Raw genomic sequence first — 19,820 nt, 5'->3', positions numbered from 1 at the left:
TCTACAAAGGGCTTTAAGAGTAATTTGAAATTTTTATACTTCGACCGGCGGATCCAGTTCGGTTTTGTCGGTCAAGCCAGCTGGTCCGGTCCGGTCTGGTTTCAATGACTGGAAAAAACGCAAATTCTTAACTCGGCCAGATCAAGCCGTCCTGTTTGGGCCCGATCCACCATGGGAGATGAAGATGCCCATTCAAGGGTTGGCTCGCACCACAAGGACCGGTGCAATTAAAGTAAACCGACTCCCTGTCCGGATCCGGTCCGCAGCAGGCTGGACTGTCGTGTGACTAAACCGCTTCCTGGTTCCTGGTGCTTTCCGCTATATAAGTCGTCGACTCTCCCACGCGCCGATCAAAATTTAGGGTTTCGTCTCGTTCATCACTCGGTGAGCTCGATCGTTGGCGATGGCGACGGCAGCGGTGGACTCGGTGCAGTGCTTCGGAAGGAAGAAGACGGCGGTGGCTGTGGCGCACTGCAAGCGGGGTCGTGGGCTGATCAAGGTGAACGGCGTGCCGATCGAACTGGTGAAGCCGGAGATCCTCGGCCTTAAGGCCTTCGAGCCCATCCTCCTCCTCGGACGGCAACGGTTCATGGACGTCGACATCCGCATCCGCGTCCGCGGCGGCGGCAAGACCTCCCAGATTTATGCCATCCGTCAGAGCATCGCCAAGGCCCTCGTCGCCTTCCACCAAAAGTACGTGGACGAGCAGTCCAAGAAGGAAATCAAGGGCATCCTCGTCCGCTATGATCGCACCCTTCTGGTCGCCGACCCCCGCCGATGTGAGCCCAAGAAGTTCGGTGGTCGAGGCGCACGCGCCAGGTTCCAGAAGTCGTACCGTTAGATCCGAGAGGTTCTGTAGTCCCGATCTTTCCTCGTGAAGTTTTGATCTTTCCTGCTTTGTTTGTTGCCTCTTCCGGAATTGCTCGCTCTCGAGGCACATTTGGTATTCCTGTTATGTTCTAGATTTTACATTAACGCTTTAATTATATGATTCACTAGCTCTTTCTCTGCATCAGATTATGTGCCTTTGTACCTTCTGATGAAGCAATAGGTTCACATTTTTACCATTTGTGCACGGGGTAAGTTCCTACTTGGAAACTTGGGCCATACTTGGGCTTTATGGGCCAAGTATTTGCTGGTCCAGACTTCACGACTGGTATTTGAAAGGATGCTTAAGTAGTCCAGGCAGCTCTAGTTTAGTACTATAAGAACATATACATCATATGGTCATCATTCTAATCTAGTAAACCATAGAGAAGAAAAACAATGATCACACAAAAACTATATTCAGGCAAAACATCCGGTGGGTAAAAAAATACTATAGAAATGCTGTTTTTAATGACTTAAAACTCATCCTCACTGGACCCTGCTCTACAGCAATATCTTTCAGGAACATAAAGCTTAAGCAAATATTCATGATCTGATTATGCTAAACTACTCAGCAAGAAACCTAATTTTTATTTCACTACAGTTCTCTTATCAGCATATCATCCATGTAATGTGTTCCCTAGCCACAGGATACCTTCTTGCTAGTAAAACGTTTCTCACAAGGCAGTGGACGATTGCATTGATCCACCTGAAACACCACCAGACTGCTGACGAAGAACAGGTGTATAAACCACCGAGTCGGATGCAAATACATACCATTTGACTAGTTGATAAAATCCACAAGACTTCAAAACGAACGATAAAAGTAATAGCTTTGGGGCTAATATTGGCTTGTTTGTCCTTTATGGTTTTTGCCTTGTGCTGCAAACTTAGATGCCACTGCTTCTTCAGACAAGGGTAGGTAATAGATCCTTGGGGTAGCTCTAGTCTTCTTGAATAGATCATCGAGTGTTAAAGCTGGTGGTTCTGGGTTCAATGGAGGAGGTGGGGGAAGTCTCTCCCTTGCAGCAGGCAGGTCAGATAATGTTGGTGTAGGAAGGGGTGGTAGCGGCTGCCTGAAAGAATGCTGGCGAGTAGGGGGTTGAGCTGCCTGAGGTTGTTGAAAGTTTGTAACCTTAGCTGTGGTTGGGTTTGGGCTTATCGGTACTGCTGATTGAGGTGGGGGCTCGACATGAGCCTTAACATCCTGGGGATCAACAAACTCTGCTACCAGAAGATTTCCACCATTGGGAGGCCACTGGAGGTTATAAACAGCATTTCGGGTTGCAGTGGCTTCTTCGACAGAAGAATACTGCAAATGTCAACCAAAATTTAGGTGCCAAATATGATGAAAATTTGAATTATATGTGTGTGTGTGTGCGCGCGCGCGCACTCTAAAGAGAAGAACCCTCAGACTTTGTCATAGTTAAAATTATCATTTCCAAGTAGAAGAAACTAAACTAAATGATAGGCAGACTATATTATCAAAATCCTGTCTGTCTCATATTAAAATAGTTAACCTCGAAAGGAATGACATTAGATGAATGCAAGTAGAGAGGGCCATCTGATTCATTCTAGCTGTTAATCTTGTATTATGAACTAAATGAGAAAGGAAGCAAACATAGAAGGCACGTACCTTGAATACTTCTACAACCATTGACGCAGCCAAATTTGACAATTTGAGCATTTTACATCTTAATTTTTTTTCCAGTTTTGTCCATCATCTTAAGTTATGAGAATGCTTAAGTTACATGGACACATATATTGTGGTGCAATCTTCTTAATTTCTCAGGACCTTATTAGCTCAAGTATTACTCAATCAACAAAAGTTCCTTAAGGAAAAGGTGAATCAATTTTTTAAGTTAAAACTGCTAATTTCTGAAATGAAATAACTTGTTTCATTCAATCTCTTTTCCTCCTCTCTTTTCATCCTTTTTCCATTTCATTAAAGAAAATAAAATCCCCTTCATCATCCCCTTCCTCTCTCCCTCAGAATACCACAAAATGGCAGGAGCAACAGGAATTGGTGGCAGTGATTAAAGAAAACATATGAATAAGATGCTGCAATTTGACAAACAGCATCCACTACAAAATGCAAAACGAGTTATAAGCTAATTAATGATAAAGAAGGGTCAACTGACACAAAGTCCTATTACATGAAAGGTGGGGTAAGAGCCACCAAGACTCAATAAAAAAGGTGCTAGGAAAATGCCTCAAGTATCTAAAAGAACTACAAAGAATGTCAAGAGTGGTGAATGCCCTAACAACTAGTTCTTGCTCAAACATGATATAGAAAAATAAAAAAGAAATTTTGACTGCCCTAACAACTGGAACATTTTTTTGTACTGTTTAAGAGGAAAGAAAAAAGAGGAATACAGGCAGAGAATATAGAAAAGAGAGGAGGAAAAACAATTATTTACATCTTCGTCTGGTTGTTTTGTCAATGGTCATCTACGTACCTTAGTGTCTATACATCCTTTTCATGTTGTTTAAAGAGGACAACATGTTTGATCATCTTAAGATGAGGAACAAGAAATACATTAAACAATTTGTGATGTGCTCAGACATGACAAAAAGGGTAAAAAGGAACTGACTGCCCTAACAACCTGGACATTTTTTGCATAATAGGTAAGAGAAAAGAAAAAAGACGAAGACAGGAAGAGAATATAGAAAAGAGAGGAAAATAAAAATTAATTTCCTCTACTTCTAGTTGCTTTCTGCTGATGGTCATCTACTTAGAGTCGATGCATTTTTTTCACCTTGATTGAAGAGGAGCCATTTAATGACCTCTTGGAGATGCAAATTCATTAATTGCAAATTCATTAAATGCAAATTCATTTAATGAAGTTATCATTCATTAATTGCAAAACAGAGCTTTTAAGTTTGAGTTACAAATGGAGATGCAAAATTTGAAGAGTCACAAATGGAGATCCAATATAGGATATTTGTAGACTTTCAGAGTGGACTAAAGGCAGACGACATAAATTTGCTCCACGCTTAACTACACAACCAGTTTAAACAGACCACTCAAGCAGTGTCCAGCTATTTAGGCATCTGCCTAATACTTCATGGATACATGGACAATCAAGGCCACATGCAAGGCACAAAGAAGGTTGCATCCAGCCACCCAGATAGTCTAGTCATTTTTTCATTACAATATGAAATGAGACAACATTTGTGATACCATCTGAAGATAAATGCAATGCAATTTAATTTCTTCCTCTTCTAATTCTAAAATCTCATTTGATATAAGACTATAAATGAGCAGAATCAAATATTAACATAACATTTGAACGTTGAACTAGTCAATTTCATATTCAGAGATATACTGGCAATCAAATGCCAAAACTAAAATGACTTATCTATGAATTTGTACCAACAAGATGGACAGGAAATCATATGAGAACTAAATAACAAAAACTAGCATGAAAGACTTACAGTGACATAGCAGTGGGTCTTGATGTGGTCCATCCAGAAACTGCAGACAGTTCCAGTTTTTGCAAGCAGCTCTTGCACTGCTTTTAGAGTAAAAGGACGCAAAAACCTGTCAATTCTCAGTGAAGTTGTCGCTGGTTTCGGGGATGGTGGCACTGTGATGCAGACACAAAATATAGTCAAATAAAATCATTTAGATATTGAATAAACACAGTGGACATAAAGCCTCTTAAGCTCACCAATGCGTTCCTTCTGGGAATTTTCAACAGGCTTTGGAACAGACTTCGTGAGTGTGCGTCTAGGAGTCAGATGAAATGCATCCTTAGATGGACTTGATGTAATAAGAGTATATGTTTGTTGTTCAGGAACTTTTACAGTTTCTGCATTCCAACGGCGTTGCCGCTTAGGAGCCCCATTGCTTCCAACAACTTCTCGGTCTGGGGCCAAAGGATCATTAGAAGAATGGTTCACTACTGAAATACTGCTGATAACCACCAGTGCACCAAAAGAATGAAAAAGAAATACAGTATCATCTAATCGAAATTGGAATTGCAACATTGTACATGGATTTGTTTCTGAAAAGGTAAATGAAAAGGCATTGTACAAGCAGACAACACGAACTTACACACTATCATACATCACAAGCAGATCAGTTGAATAAAATAAAAAAGTCAAAGCATGGATTATCTACAAGTACTAACACAGTGGTGTCTATTTATCTCTTCCAAACTGCAAGTGAACAAATTTGAATCCTTTGTACAACATATAAGAAGTATTTCTTGATATGCTTATCTAATAGGTATACAATAGATTAGTCTCGATTTGTTTCCGTTATTATCTTTTGAATAACATATTATCTCTCATAACTCAAGTATTAAAGCAATTTCATTTAAACTAATTGATGATCTTTTAAATGAAATTAATCAAACAACCTTTAGAATTAAAGGTTTTGTATAAGTACAAATAAAACTGAAGATATGAGATGTAATTTTAATAATACTAAAAGAAGTGCAGATGCAGTTAAAATGAATGGACAAGAAATTCTAAGTATCTTGACAGTTGACTGAATTTTTCAGCATGACAGAGACATTGATGAAGATATTGATTATAGTGTAATACCTATCAGTTAAAGTGGAGATGGGTGTAACTTGTTCTGTCTGATCACTGGATGCCATTTAGATTAAAAGATATCTTATGATACAATTGTTAGGTTACTCATCCTTTTACGAATGTGTGTTGAGCAATTAAGGAGCGACACGTGTAGAAAGTATGTCATTGAGAGAAAGCATGTTGAGGTGACCATGAGAAGAAACTGAAAATTTTAAAAAATAGATTTCTTTTGTTCATTCATGAACAATTAGATATGGTTCCAATGGAGAATAAAATGTGGGAGAATTATCTAAGATAACATAGACATGTTATACAAAGTCCTATATGGAACAATTAGCATTAGTGATGCAAAGAGAGATAGAGGGAGAGCTGAAAAACCTTTACAAAAAACTATAAAATAAGAATTTAAATGTGTTTGATCTATCTAAAGATATTGTTAGTCGACCTAAATAGTTTAGACATTGCATCTTGTTGTCATTATCTGTTATTTATTGTTTTTTCTAATATTTTAGCAACAACGATTGACATGTACATGTACAGTACTTCACGTATTGGCTTCAAATTAAAGAGATGTTTCAATGGCTATTTTATAGGCATCTTGTATGACATTTCAGTAAAAACCATATTGATGCTTTGATATCATTCAACGACAAAAATGAAGAAAACATGCTTATGATTGTACCGAGGATAGAATTTTAATCCACTGGGAGTACCTTCTAGTTTCCTCTTCTCAGCGGGAACTTCTGGCTTCCTATGGTCTTCAACAACAGTATCTTTCTTTTCTGGCATGGAGCCACCCAGACCACCATCAAAACTGGTTTCCCCACCTACAGCAGGCTCCAAGTTCACCTCAGTTTTTCCTTCCAGTTCCTCAGACTTAGTGTTGGAGTCAACATGCTTGATATCAGAAACATCCTCTTCCATTAATTCATCACTTGAACACCTATCTAAGTTTAATTTTTCTGGAGACCCTTCCTCTACATTTTCTTCTTTCATGCTGAGGTCAATGTTTATACTACTTTTGACATCTGTCTCCTCCAAAGTGACTGGGTCACTAACTGGCCCTTTATCGTCATCCAAAGGCTGCAGATCACCACCTATGACACTGCTGGATGATGGTTGAACCATCTCCGGCTTAACAACTTCTTGTTCTAAATGAAAGTCATCAGCATTTAAATTATCCTTTAGACTATTTTTTTCAATAATTGACACAGAATCAATAGGAATCGACTCACACTTAACTTGGAAACCTAAATCTGGGCTGACCACAGGTACCTGATTGTCTGGTTCCGAAAGGTTGAGCTTGATATCCTCACGGGAGCCGGTTGAATCCTCATGCTTTTCTTCGCCTTGCTTTTCTTCTTCTTGCTTTTCTTCATCATGCTTTTCTTCATCATGTTTTTCTTCATCATGCATCTCTTTGGGGCTTGCATCTTGGATACTTGATTCGGACAGAGTAATCACCGTCTGAGTTTCAGTTCCACTGTCTTCCAGTGAAACCACATTAGTCTTTGTTTCTGAAACTTTTGTATCCAATCCTGGAGTAGCTGTTATGGCATATTGAGAACTGATGTCTTGATTGATATCTATGTCAATTGCAAGGGCATCAGAGCCCGTTTTTCCAGTTGGATCGACAACAACATAGGTATGATTATCTACCAACTTTTCTGATTGCACTTGATCACCATCATCATGAACTGAATCAGGATTACAGGCATTGACCGATTCCTCCTCTTTAGCCATCTCATTACGTATTGCCTCATCGAGCTTCCTTATCAACTCCTCCTTCAGGCCCCTTACAGGGATCTTTCTTTTTCTCAGCTCCTCTTTTAACTCTGTAACCTTCCATTGATCAATGGGTTTGTTGTTAAGCACAGGATATTGCGACGACATGCTCTCTAGTGGATGCACCCCAACTTAAGCTAATCTTCAAAAGCCTATTAAAACCACCAAAAATTTCAAACATTGTAAGTACACCAATCATGTCACGAAAAGTTTCAGTGCCACTGCCAAAGAACAACCTCTAAGTATGCTGCAAATTACAAACTTCAGAAAAAAATCATGTCAACCACTAACTAAATTACTTCCAGCGAACAATATATCATCACATAATGTTACAGCTTATCATCAAATAGGAAAAGTAAACCCTTTGACAAGACAAATCATGAAAACGTCAACGAGAACTAAGAACAAAATCCAAGATGCAACACCGATGAATAACAAAAAGCCCACCGACGCATTCACCACGAACCCTAACTAACCAACAAGAGTACCACAAGGAACCAAAACCCTGATGCAAAACCCAAGAGTCAATCTCTAGACGAGAGCCCTCTGCAGGGGAGAATAACTCACCGGACGATCAGCTTCCAATCTGAAACCGCGCGGGGAAATCGAGAGCTCAGGAGGGAACCGAATGGGAAACCCTAATTCCAGAACAGAAAACAGGCATTAGATCGGGAGAGGAAAAAAAAAAGAATCAAAACCCAGCAGGAAAGATCTCGGAGGAAGAAGAACTCAGCCGCCGACGGAACCCGTCCATCCTTCCTGAAAAAGAACACCGAAAAAATCGAAAGAAAAAAGAAAAAAAAAAGTATCGGAGAAGGTGGAGGAGGAGGAGGAGAGGAAGCGAGATGGAGGAATTGTTTCTTGGGGGAGCGATGGGGGCGGGGTCGATCGAGCGTGCTTTTTCTAGGGTTAGCGCTCCGAGCAAGGAGAGAGCGCGTGAGATGTGGTCTGTGGTTTGGGATGCGAGGACAGTTGCGGGCGTTGGGATGTATTCTGTGGTCTCTTTCTTTGGGTGTCTTCTAATTAATAAAAATAAGAGATGACCAGATTGGAACTAAAGTGAAGGAAACTTTTTTGAGAGTTTGAGTTTGATTTTGATGTGCGACATGCAACTAATGCGACGACAGTTCCAATTTATAGAAATCGAAATGAAACTGTATGGTCTTGCTTCCGGTTCGTTTAACCCATCGAACCGTTTGACCCGATTAATTTTGACTGTAAATTGGTTCGATTCCGATTCAAACCAGATCGAGATTTAATTTATGTCACATAGATTAGATTTGGTGATACATATTATACCATGAATAAGATAGTCCAAAATTTAATATTCAAATAATTCTTAGTCAATCGTAGCTAGATTTTGGATATGGCATGAGAGATTCGATCCTATGATGGCTTCATATTGTTAAATATGTGAACATCATGAGAATCATTAAATATGATCTACTAATTTTTATTTCATGATTCAAAATAATTAAATTATTAATTAACATATAATCTAACTTGACACGTGAAGATATGGAAATCATTAAATATGGTTTATTAATTTTATTAATCATGATTCAAAATAATTAAATTAATATCGATTATTATTCTAATTTAATACGTTGAGACATGAACAACATTAAAATCAATAAAGAGGGTTTATTAATTTTTTTTATCTTGTAGTACAAAATTCAAAACAATTCGTTAATTTAACATTAACAAAATTTAAATTTTAACACCTGCATCACTTTTTATTTTACATTGAAAATTTAAATTTAATTGATATCAAATTTTTATGGAATATTATATAATTATATTATTAACCAAATATTTTTTTAAAACTTAAATTAAAATAAAAAATATAAAGAACATATTTTTTTTCATATAAACGATGACATCCACCGATCCACTCTCACTATCGATCGTAGTCATTCGGGTGAAGATTATTTTTTATTTTGTTTTAGAAAATAGATTATTCCCTATTAGCATGTTCAAGAATCAGAAATATATATGCCCGAGATTTATTATATACGAAGGTTAGCAAGACTAGGAAGTAAATAGTGATACTAAAGTAAGATACCGATTATTCTATTTTAATTTAAGAAACAGAAATTTAAGATGATTATTGATTCTCTTAAATCTAGTTTGGATATCATTAATCAGATTTGTGATAGGTTTGAATAGGAAAGTAAGAAACCAAGTCTTGTACAATGAACAAAGTTTCCAACCCTACATGATACACTTAGTTTACCAAAAAGCTAAGCATATAAGGAGAGACCACTTGAATCAATTCACTAGAGTTCTAGATTTGTGCAATAGATTGTAGAATGGTTATCTAAATACGAGCTTGTTTTGAGTAGTATTTTTATTTTAACTAAAATGTAAAAGCATATATTACAGTAGAAACAAAAATAATATTAATTTAAATCATGCTCCTCGAAGCACAAAAAGGGCATAAAATTATCCTATGGAAACGAACAAAATTTGCTAATCATAAAGTATGACATGTTGATGAAGCTATACAGGTTCATTCGTTCTACATGTATAATCACATATTATGCACATCTACAGATGTTGATGCATGGATGGATATATTTGATTCTATGGAGATATGTTACTCTCCATCCATGCTCCTCAGTATCACAATGGACCATTTATGGCCCTAGGCATCAAGGAACAGTAAACAGTAGTAAGCTGGTCCTACTGGAACAGTCGAACATCCCTGCAAGCAACACTGAAAAGCCTTGGAGAAGGTTTTGCTGCACTATACAACTCAAAAGATCACAGAATCTTATGTGAGAAGAACTGATACATAAACCCTTCATGGAAGTTCATCATGTTCGCCACTCTGTGAGAACAAAAGTAGGTGACTCTTGTGTCACTTGTGGTAGAGAACAGTATAAATGTCTTTGATATCACAAGTTCATCACAGAAAACAGACTTTGGTGTTCCTATATTATTTGAGTTTTCATTTTAATACCCAAAAAACAACAGGAATTCCCTGCGAGAGATGAACCTGATTACATCTATTCGAACCCATCGTATCAAAATATCAAAAGGGATGGATGTTGGGACAAGTAGCATCAAAGTGAAAAAAATTCTTTGATCTTTTGAGGTGGCCAGAGCATCAAAGAGAATGAATCTTCAATCTTTTGAGGCGACCAGAGTGTCCTCACTGCCACTTCAAAACTGATATCCACCAAAGTTTGGCACTTGGAAAGCAGATTCTTGCTCGGCTTAAGCAGCAATAGCCATTTCGCCACTGCCAGGTGTTTCTGAAGCTTTAGTTGACGAGGAAGCATCGGTCTTCTTGGGCGTCAGGCGCTTATTTATATTCTTGTCTTGGCACATCTTATGCTCTCTGCACTCAAGGCTACAAAATGCAATTTCGCCCCTATAAATGCAAAGAGAGATCAAAAGCTATATTATGCCAATCATTAAGCGTCCACAGGGACTGTTACTGAAGATGTACTGTTGCTAAACAAGAGGAATGCTAAGATCGGCCAATTTTTCTGGAGTCAATAGGTTTAATTTTTTGTCGGAAACCTGCACTCGCTTATACATGTTCATATGCAGGGGATGGGTTGCTACAGAACAGATTTACATTTTGCTTTGGAACAAAAAAAAACAAGAGAAATTTCTCTCCGCTGTAGGAAAACTTCAAGAAACAAAAATCTTGCATCTCAGAAACCAGCTAAAGTGGCATTTCTGCGGTTGAAGAATCTAAATGCATTCTTTTCGAGAAAATTTAGTTTGCATGAAAGTAAAACACATACATGTTACGTGATAAAATTCTGAAAAGAAGCTCCATAAATAATACCACTAATCAATCCATAAAAGAAAGCGCATTACAACAAAGAGTTCTATTCATAATCATAATCAGCTCTTTCTTATGGTTAATATGCTCATGTGCTGATAAAATTATCTTCAAATCCTTCATCACATATAACTTCTGCAGAGTTAATGTCATTTCTGGTACATTAGCATGTGCATGTAATACACGCATGATCTTTACCTTAATTTAGTCACAACTCGCAAGTAGCAGGCAGCAGCTGACGCTAGAAATGATCAAGAAGAATCCTAGAAATGTTATGACCATACAAATGTAATGGATTTTAACAAAATGTTTTGTAAAGATTATATACGTGGAGTCATCATTAGTCCTCAAGAGTATTTTTTTTGTAAAATATTATTTTTATTTATGAACAATTAAGTATCACGATAGGAGACAAATATCATGATCCAGATCAAATCGACTAATTGGTTTATCAATTTTATTTGACTCAAATTACTGACTAAAATATTTAAACTGAAATTAATAGTAACATACTCATCAGCTTCTTTATAAATTAATCTTAATTTTACCTCCTTCTGATATAATCGGATGTAACAATAAAACAAGATAGAATCGGTTAAGATGATATGGACAAATGCTTCTGAGATTTACATATAGAATAGTCAGAATTGATGAAATAATTATCATTAGTAGACCGAGGAAAGATAGAAAAAACCTTAAACGATGTTAATAAAACTATAAATAAAAATTTAAATATTCTTAATTTAATTAAACATATGAGTTCTTAAATATCTCACTAGTGACAAAAGATTCATATAACTAATCTTAAATAGTCAGGACTTATGATTTTATTGTTCGTTGAGTCATCATTCATTCTCATAAAAAAAAGAAATATGAACTCACGAGAAATTATCTACTTATAAAGAGTACCTATGGTTTTGTCCCGTTAAATCTCGTGGATTCTAAAAGAGAGCTAGCACTTTGCTCTCATAAGATCTTAGCTCCCATTGTGGGATTAAACGTTCTCATCAGGACCCTTAATAGGTGAGTCAAGACCTCTTAGATTCACGATGGGCATCATCTAATGAGTTATCAGACATCCTCATCTCTCCAGAATTTTATCTTTCGGAAGTATCTTGAGCCCCCAAAAGGCACCAGACATTATGAGACCTTATTACCAGACTAGTGTGGGGTGAAAGATCCGTAAAAACCTATGCGAAATACACTTGATGTGATCCAATACAAAGAACTTTGAACCTTTGAAAAAAAAAAAAAGAATCATTTAAATTAAAATTGTTAACCTTTATTGAAAGATGAATGGTATAAACCAAATATATAACTATGGAACGATCACTAAACTACTCCCTAGCGGACGTCAATTTTGTTCACGTAGGCCATAAACAAGACCAATGGCGGGTGTCACGAACAGATCAAACAGTGTTCTCCAAACAACTAGTGATCAGGCAGCCTATATCAATAGAATATAACTTAATAAGCAACGAAAAAATCGAATCAGATCAGATCAGAACCAAAAATGGGGAACTTTTTCTTACTGATAAATGAAGGTGTCGGATCCAGGGCCGAGGCGGCGATTGCAGCGGCCGCAGGCCATAAGGAATTGGGCGGTCGTCTCCAACGTCCGGAAGTCGTTGAAGCTCCGCCGCTGGACGATCCTCGGCGGCATCTCAAACGTTGCTGCTCTATTCTGCTCACTGCGACGGATGCCCTCTCGCCAATCTGCCGCGGCGGAGGCGGCCGCAAAATTGGTCGCGGAGAACACCATCATGCTCGTCGTTCGTCGCATGGGAGGCTGCAGACCCTTGCCAAGGAGTATCGCCACATCCTCTCTCTCCCCCTTCCCCTCCGCCATCCCCTTCTCCCTCGCGGAGCAGAGACCGGAGAGCGAAAGACGGTTGCGACACTCGAGAGATCAACGGAAGCGGAGATGGGATTTTTTGTTGGCCTTTAAATGATGGAAGAAGTGAGACAGAGAGTGACGATGAATCCGGACCGTCCGATTGGAGAACCTCCCCATCCTCGAATCCATTTTTTTCTTTTTTTTAATGAATTTTCGAAAAAAAAAACTCTAAATTTATATTGTTTCATTGATATCTCTTTTTATTTAATTCATCAATGCCCTCATTTTTTTATCCAAAATATAAGATCTGAAAATAACTTTGTCCTTTATAGAACCACTCCAAAGGATTGAATCAATCCAATTATAATATTTTAATTATAGAACCACTTCTTTTTTTATGATTTTCCAAAAAATATAAATTTATTTTTTTCCATTGATTTCTCTTTTTATTTATTCCATCAATGCCTCCATTTTTTTAATCCAAAAGACAAGATCCGAAAATCTCCTTTTTGAACCAATCCATAAGGTAAATCAATATAATTATAATATATTTTATTAAAATTATAATATTTTCAATGCCTACATGTAACTCCATGTAAAAACTAATTTATCAAGGTTTCAAATATATGTTCTTATTGATTTGGAAATGAAAACACATAAAACAAATTTAATTTTTTTTATCTCAATTATTACATTTTAAATAATAATTTAATGTATAATATTTTTGACATCCGAATTGATTCATCTTTTTTTATCAGTCCAATACAAAAGGTAGAAATATTTCTTATATGTCTCATCAGAAAAATGGGGGCATTAATAGGAAAAAAAAAGAAGAAATTCAAAAAGGTTTTCTTAGATATTCACCGATTTTTTCGATTAACTTTTATCCCCCTTTACAAATTATCAAAGCATCAATATTTTCAATTTCTATAAAGATTTGTCTAGAAAGGGAAAGCAAAATCACATTGAAGATCAACTTTTATAATCAAAATTTTGATCTTTTATCAGGCACTTCGTTTCAAATGCATGCTTGTGATAAAGTTAACATTTTCTCGATTAAAATTCTAGCGAATTATGATGGTGAATAATAGGTCATATATATATGAGGCATCTTTGGCTATGTATAGAACCGATTGCTCTTTCACCATCCACAACTGGTTTTTCTTTCATAAAATATGGAGCCCATCTAACCAAGAATGAAATGTTGGCCCATAGTTGAGTAGTAGTTGGTGAACTTTGAGGAATCCAATTTTCTTATTGTCTTTTGTGTTTTTTTGGTGGATCGTTGAGAACTTAATTAACTTTTGAAGATCTTGGATTGGTTCATATTGGAAGTTGGAGGACTTATATATCGTTTGAGTGATTCTACCACCATAAATAGTTTATTTCAGTGTATTTTTGCTTACCAGGGTGAATGACATAGACAAAATTTAAGATTCAAACTAGTTGAAGTTTTAAAGAAAAAATAATAATGAAAAAAATATCAAATGAGATTTAGAATATTTAACATTTGATAAATAACTATGATTTGTCGCTATTGCGACTATCACTTATTAAATAGTTGTGTATTGTTATATAGTAATATTTTAACATTCATAACTTTTTACAAAGTATGAACAATAAGTGAGTTATTTAAGTGTATCGAGACAAATTAAAGCCATATGTAATCACAACAAAATTTCTCTAATATTAAATCATTGTTTAGTACAAAATTTAAGATGTGTTATTAATATCGATTGGTACATCATTCTAGCCCACATAAATAAAATCTTCTACTTAAGTGCAAGAACAATAGTAGCATATGTTATCCTCCTTACACTTCATATTGATGGAAAGCTTTGAACACCAAGGTATATTTTGGGTTCAAGACACGCTAAATCAGAATCAGTACTAAGGCGTTGTTTGATATGTCCATCACGCCAACCCGAGAATCAGCAAGAGGAGCATCCTCACATGAAGTCAAAATTCATACCGATGCATTGTTTGATATAATTGTCCCGAAAGCTCGGGACTGGTCGACATTGTTTGGTATATTCATCACATCAACTCGTATACGACCGACCCCGGTACAGTAGTATAAAGACTTATGGCCGACATCCAGCCCAAGAGGGTGAAAAAACATAATTCAACCCACGAACTGACTTGCTCGTCGGAGATGTCAAAGTTGGGAATCATCCGACGAAGATCATTTTGGCAGGAAAGCGGTCGCCCTCGACCAGCGAGCGTCTTGGAAGTCATCGACCGACGTCCGCACGACGAGTCATCAATCGACACCTAGACCAAGGAACGTTGATCAACACCCTGTCACGAGGGTCCGGTCGACCTCAGCATCCAACTCAGCCGATAGAAGACTTCCGACATCGACCCGCGGACTAGACCATGCTGACTCATCAGTCACCGACACATTTGTTCACCAACACAAGTCATGGCTTGTATCTTGCATCCCCGTTGATGCCTCGTTCTACTACCAAGAAACCAAGGATCGTGACCGGTAGGAATTACATGGCATTTCTGTGTGAACCTGAGACGCATCAATTAGACATTTTGACTTGAGATGCATCAAACGATTCCGATTTGATAAAGACGATCCAAGTGAAATTGAACCGAACCACACGTAAGTCCTACGTAACTCTGACCACTTAAAACTCGATTCCAGGGTTAGTCACTTGACAAGATATCTACCAACTTTTAGGTTGCTTTATCATCCACGCTCTGCTATCCGTAGATCTTCCGGTAGCAATCAGATCACCTGTAAGTGTTTGGTTGTCTGCATTATCATTGCATCTGCTTGATTCCTAATTGGAGCAAACGATGGTATCGATAAACACAAACTTATGGCGTTCATACAGGTTGGTCAGTCAAGCCAATCGATCATCGACAGCGATAAGCTTGTGTGTTTGGGGGTCCGAAGTCAACATCTCAGTCCCATGGCTTGGAGTCATCGGGATATCTAAGTGGCGACACGAGGCACTTTTCACGTGCGCACCTCTGCGGGGGGTTACGTTTCTTACGTGTCCCGCTTCGGCTCTTCCGGTCCGCACTCCATCCCACGTGCTCCGCATGCCCCCCGGAGAGGGCAGGAGGGGGCGGAAGCTTGCCACGTTAGCTTCTCGTGGCCGCGACGGGAATGGGCATCAAATGATACGTCGCTGTCCAACACGGGGTCATCATTGGTCTACGAAAGCCATTTGTTGTGCCACGTCAAGTGGTCATCCCTTAGCAGCCGGAGACTTCATCGCTACGCTATGCATTCAACTCTGCGATGATGGATGACCTGACCATCGAAGAAGAAGAAGAAGAAGAAGATGATGATGGAAGATTATTAAGCGAATGGCGCTGATGGTTGCAACAAACAAACATGCTTGCAAAGCAAAGGTCTAAAGAGAGAAGGGGATTTGGATTTGGTGATGGATCTGTGATCGGAGCAAGTTGAGGAGGTGGCTGCCAAATAGTTCCACCAAACAAATCCACCTGACCAAGCTTACCTACCATATAGAATCTGTTTCTGTGATAGAAAACAACTGACACTATATATTCAAATTATTCATGTTAGATTGTGTTTTTCTTTACATTTAATTTTCTGATAGTGAAGAAAAGAAATGGCATGAACCATAAAACTCAAGAAAATTAAATTTTACGTGTATTCTCAGTGAAAAACAATAATAAATAAATAAAAACATATGCAATGCATGAGATTGCCATGTAAAAGATTAATAGAGAATCAAAACTTGTATTTTGTGTTAGGAGATAGAAATGGAGTTCGAATAGATGCATCAGTCTTAACGAAAGAGTAGTGAGAGAATAAATAAATGCATCTATATTGTTAACTATGGGTAAACATAATATACGAGCAAAATCCATAACAGGTGTTGTGCATCATCTCAAATGTGAAAATAAGTATTCAGTAATTTAGAGTCACCAATTGACATATATTATCACTTTGGGTGGTGCTTGTAATCTCATCTTATATTGGTCTGTTGATTAATTAATAATTATGATGTCTCGAGTTTTGAACAAAACTTTTTACTAATTCTACAATTAAATTTCATGATTTGTAGTTAGCACAAATCTAAGCCTAAAGCCAGACTTGTTTAGGCCAAAACATAGCTAAGCCACTCGATCCAGTAATTTTGTTTTAGATATGGAAAATCTTAGAATAAATTTGGAGTCTAGGAAAATAATATGTCCCTGGGAGCTCATATAACTCTATCAAGACCTTCTTCTCCATATTACTTCTCTGCTATAAGAGAGATTTAGATGCCATACTGATGTATATTAGATATTACTCCTCCTCAATACGACAAGAATCTAAATGCTTCTTTGGTATGTACATAATCTTCTAATGCTTTCTAATCAGCAGCAAAACAGATACTGAAAGAAAGAAAGAATAGAAAAGTCCAAGTGAGAGGTGGAAGATGACCTAAATTATACAGCAAGTACTAGATATTGTGCTTGGGATTTAGTTTCATTGGCATCATCTGTTAATTGCGTTGTCTAACCAGGTAGCATATCTCTCTCTCTCTCTCTCTCTTCCTTCCGTGCATGTGTGGCTGCACCTATCCGGAAACACTTGGTTGGCCCACCTCTTCTGAAATCTCTGGAGGATCTTTTTAGTGGAACTGTGAGCTGAATTCGTCCTCTCTTTTGGATAGAAGGTCTCTCTCCCACTCTGCTCTCTCCTCTCTTTGGCTTTCTACCCCCCAAGGCAAAATCATTAAGCCATGTCCTGCCCATGAGAGATCCATGGAAAGATACGGAAAGTGGAACAAAGAACAAGGTGAAAGGTGATCGAAAGAGTGGTCTCTCTTCTCTCTCCATCCATGATTTCCACGATCAGGTATCATCGAACCTCTTCTTTAGCACTGTAAACTAATACAACTCCAGTATTGGCTTCATCAGAGCATCCTCTTAGAGCCACTGCCTTTCACTCCTATCTCTTCTTCTTCTTCGTCACTCCTATATCTTCCCTTTCTTTGCTTGTATACTATCGAAACATGGATTCAACTAACAGCGGGAGCATCCAGTCTTCAAACACCGGTGAGAACGAAGAGTACGACTCTCGAGGTGAGTCCATCTCCTCCTTCAACCTCCCACCACCACATCCATCACCGTCACCAACAACTGCTACTACTTTCCAACACGAACGCCCTTCATCCTCCTTCATCTTTGATCCTCTATCCCCGTACCTCACCTCCTTCCCCTTCCCACCTCCGGAGTCCAATTCTCTCAGCCTCGACTCTACATGGCTTAAAAGAATCCAACCATATTCCGCTTGCACCACCCTGGGCGCCATGACGGCCACTCGCTCCTCAGTATCATCATCAGCGAGTCCCTCCTCGGTGCAACCACCCGCGCAAGCTGATCGCTCTTCCGCCGCCCCACGAGGCGCCAAGAAGCGGTCGAGGGCGTCGAGGCGAGCCCCGACCACCGTCCTCACCACCGACACTTCCAACTTCCGCGCGATGGTGCAACAGTTCACTGGCCTACCGACACCGCCCTTCACTTCCTCCCACTTTCCCCGCCCTCGGCTTGACCTCTACAACATGGGGGCCGCCGCGATTCCCCCTTATCTCCTTAGGCCCTCTGCCCAAAAAACCCCATCTGCTTCCTTCCTTCCCATGACTACTACTTCCACCTCCTCCGCTTCACTTCTTGATCATGCTATTGCTTCTATTTCTGGGAACACCATTGTCAGCATAAACATGCCCATTAGAACTACTGAAACAAGTTCTCCAATTGGTGCTACTCCAAGCTCCACCGAGAAGTGCCAATTGTCACTCTTCGGTGCTCAGTATCCAAGCACACTCGACATGCAAAGCGCAAATTTTATCTCCCAACCCCTTCTCCAATCTCAGACCGCTCCCGAGTACAACTCACACTCCTTGGGCTACGCCTTTGGAGGCCTCGGGAGCCTGCTCGCCACCGAAGGCATGAACTTGAGCCATGATACCGATGTTCTATCCGGTTGGGCTAATGAATCAGGACAGGAGAATGCGGAACCAGCTCGATCAAAGACAATCATCAGAAACTACGGCAATCCGAGATAGCTGAACCCGTGCAGGAAAGAGATCTGCAAGCGTCGCCAGCGGATTCGTAGATTCTTTCCCTAGGTGCTCCAGTTCGCAATATGTGTAGAGCAAGTGTCGGCAAAAAGAAGATGAAGTGCCTCATCCATCATCATCATCGTCAGTGCATGGTAACCATATATATCAATCAACACACTTTCTTCCTAATCCGAACATGGTTTCTCGTCCTCGTTTTGCTCACTGTGATTCTGAAAGAGCTCTGCTCACTCAAATCTGGATCAAGCTAGGGTTATCCCCAAACTCCTGGGTTTACTGTGAACCCTGGGAAACTGGCTTCATTTAAGACCTTGAAAGAAATAATAACTTAAGCTCTGCAATGTTGTTTGAGATGTTTTCAGTATTCTCGTCATGTTTCAGATTTTTCGGATATTTTCCATGCCTCGGAACACGAACTGCAGATTCACCAAAATTAAGGGTTTGGTTATCAACCAAAATGAGCTCAACATATTGATCTATGACAGCTTCCCCGTAAGATGAATCCCTAACCAATAACAATCGGAATGCACACAAGCTGTCATGCGTTATAGATCCTCGAACTTACAACAAGATATGATTAAGATTCATGATCAAATGTAAATAATCGATGCCATTAACAAAACCAGTGATATGTAATGATAAACAAAATTAAGAACGAGATTTAGCTCCCTCTATCTCTCTCCTTCTCTCTCATTCTAAGCAAGACGACGAAATTTTCTACATAAAGTAGGGAGCTGCAAGATATCAGTGTCAGCTAAATTTTGGGGTTGAGATTCTACACTATATATCTCTTTTCTCTATAACGATTTGCACGCCCTTTGGACGTGGAAGACAAAAGCATTGTACGTAAGAGTATTTGTATGTAACCATGCAGTCACGTACCACGCTGAATGCCTCTCCTCCCTCTATAAAGCATTCTGGG

The 19,820-nt window shown here is 38.7% G+C and overlaps 4 protein-coding genes across 5 annotated transcripts; 2 read left to right on the top strand and 2 right to left on the bottom strand.

Moving 5' to 3' along the window:
- Positions 1–72: 72 nt before the first annotated feature.
- On the top strand, positions 73–1,012 carry LOC135633580 (small ribosomal subunit protein uS9-like). The gene has a single exon (XM_065143205.1). It carries the CDS (start codon positions 404–406, stop codon positions 839–841), a length of 438 nt encoding a protein of 145 aa, XP_064999277.1. The 5' UTR covers positions 73–403; the 3' UTR covers positions 842–1,012.
- Positions 1,013–1,267: 255 nt separating this feature from the next.
- On the bottom strand, positions 1,268–8,248 carry LOC135633575 (uncharacterized). Its single transcript, XM_065143182.1, has 5 exons — positions 7,765–8,248; positions 6,126–7,349; positions 4,542–4,739; positions 4,306–4,457; positions 1,268–2,179 (listed from the first exon to the last, which is right to left on the bottom strand). Exons 2-5 carry the CDS (start codon positions 7,303–7,305, stop codon positions 1,709–1,711), a joined length of 2,001 nt encoding a protein of 666 aa, XP_064999254.1. The 5' UTR covers positions 7,306–7,349; positions 7,765–8,248; the 3' UTR covers positions 1,268–1,708.
- Positions 8,249–10,064: 1,816 nt separating this feature from the next.
- On the bottom strand, positions 10,065–12,925 carry LOC103979204 (FCS-Like Zinc finger 7). Of its 2 annotated transcripts, none has more exons than XM_018823360.2 (2): positions 12,532–12,925; positions 10,065–10,555 (listed from the first exon to the last, which is right to left on the bottom strand). In XM_018823360.2, the coding sequence occupies exons 1-2, from the start codon at positions 12,846–12,848 to the stop codon at positions 10,420–10,422; spliced, it is 453 nt and encodes a 150-aa protein (XP_018678905.2). In that variant the 5' UTR covers positions 12,849–12,925; the 3' UTR covers positions 10,065–10,419. The 2 variants fall into 2 exon arrangements, with proteins under 2 accessions (XP_018678905.2, XP_009393543.2); XM_009395268.3 differs by having other exon boundaries at positions 10,065–10,576; positions 12,532–12,920.
- A 4,475-nt stretch (positions 12,926–17,400) lies between these two features.
- On the top strand, positions 17,401–19,234 carry LOC135633125 (flocculation protein FLO11-like). Its single transcript, XM_065142236.1, has 2 exons — positions 17,401–17,673; positions 17,848–19,234. Exons 1-2 carry the CDS (start codon positions 17,657–17,659, stop codon positions 18,881–18,883), a joined length of 1,053 nt encoding a protein of 350 aa, XP_064998308.1. The 5' UTR covers positions 17,401–17,656; the 3' UTR covers positions 18,884–19,234.
- Positions 19,235–19,820: the final 586 nt, after the last annotated feature.

The sequence above is a fragment of the Musa acuminata genome, chromosome BXJ3-3 (assembly GCF_036884655.1).
Source record: "Musa acuminata AAA Group cultivar baxijiao chromosome BXJ3-3, Cavendish_Baxijiao_AAA, whole genome shotgun sequence".
In the NCBI taxonomy this organism is placed as follows: domain Eukaryota; kingdom Viridiplantae; phylum Streptophyta; class Magnoliopsida; order Zingiberales; family Musaceae; genus Musa; species Musa acuminata.
The sequence above is the reverse complement of the archived record's forward strand: the minus strand, read 5'-3'. Positions and strand labels throughout refer to the sequence as shown.

Bases quoted from the DNA above. Each gene is read 5' to 3' on its own strand.
- LOC135633575 (XM_065143182.1), bottom strand. From the start codon at position 7,305: ATGTCGTCGCAATATCCTGTGCTTAACAACAAACCCATTGATCAATGG. The intron at 4,458-4,541 runs GTGAGCTTAAGA...TCTGCATCACAG, and splicing joins TTCCCAGAAGGAACGCATTG to TGCCACCATCCCCGAAACCA. The intron at 2,180-4,305 runs GTAAGTCTTTCA...TGACATTTGCAG, and splicing joins AGACCCACTGCTATGTCACT to TATTCTTCTGTCGAAGAAGC.
- LOC103979204 (XM_009395268.3), bottom strand. From the start codon at position 12,848: ATGGCGGAGGGGAAGGGGGAGAGAGAGGATGTGGCGATACTCCTTGGC. The intron at 10,577-12,531 runs GTAAGAAAAAGT...TTGCATTTATAG, and splicing joins TCCGACACCTTCATTTATCA to GGGCGAAATTGCATTTTGTA.
- LOC135633580 (XM_065143205.1), top strand. From the start codon at position 404: ATGGCGACGGCAGCGGTGGACTCGGTGCAGTGCTTCGGAAGGAAGAAG.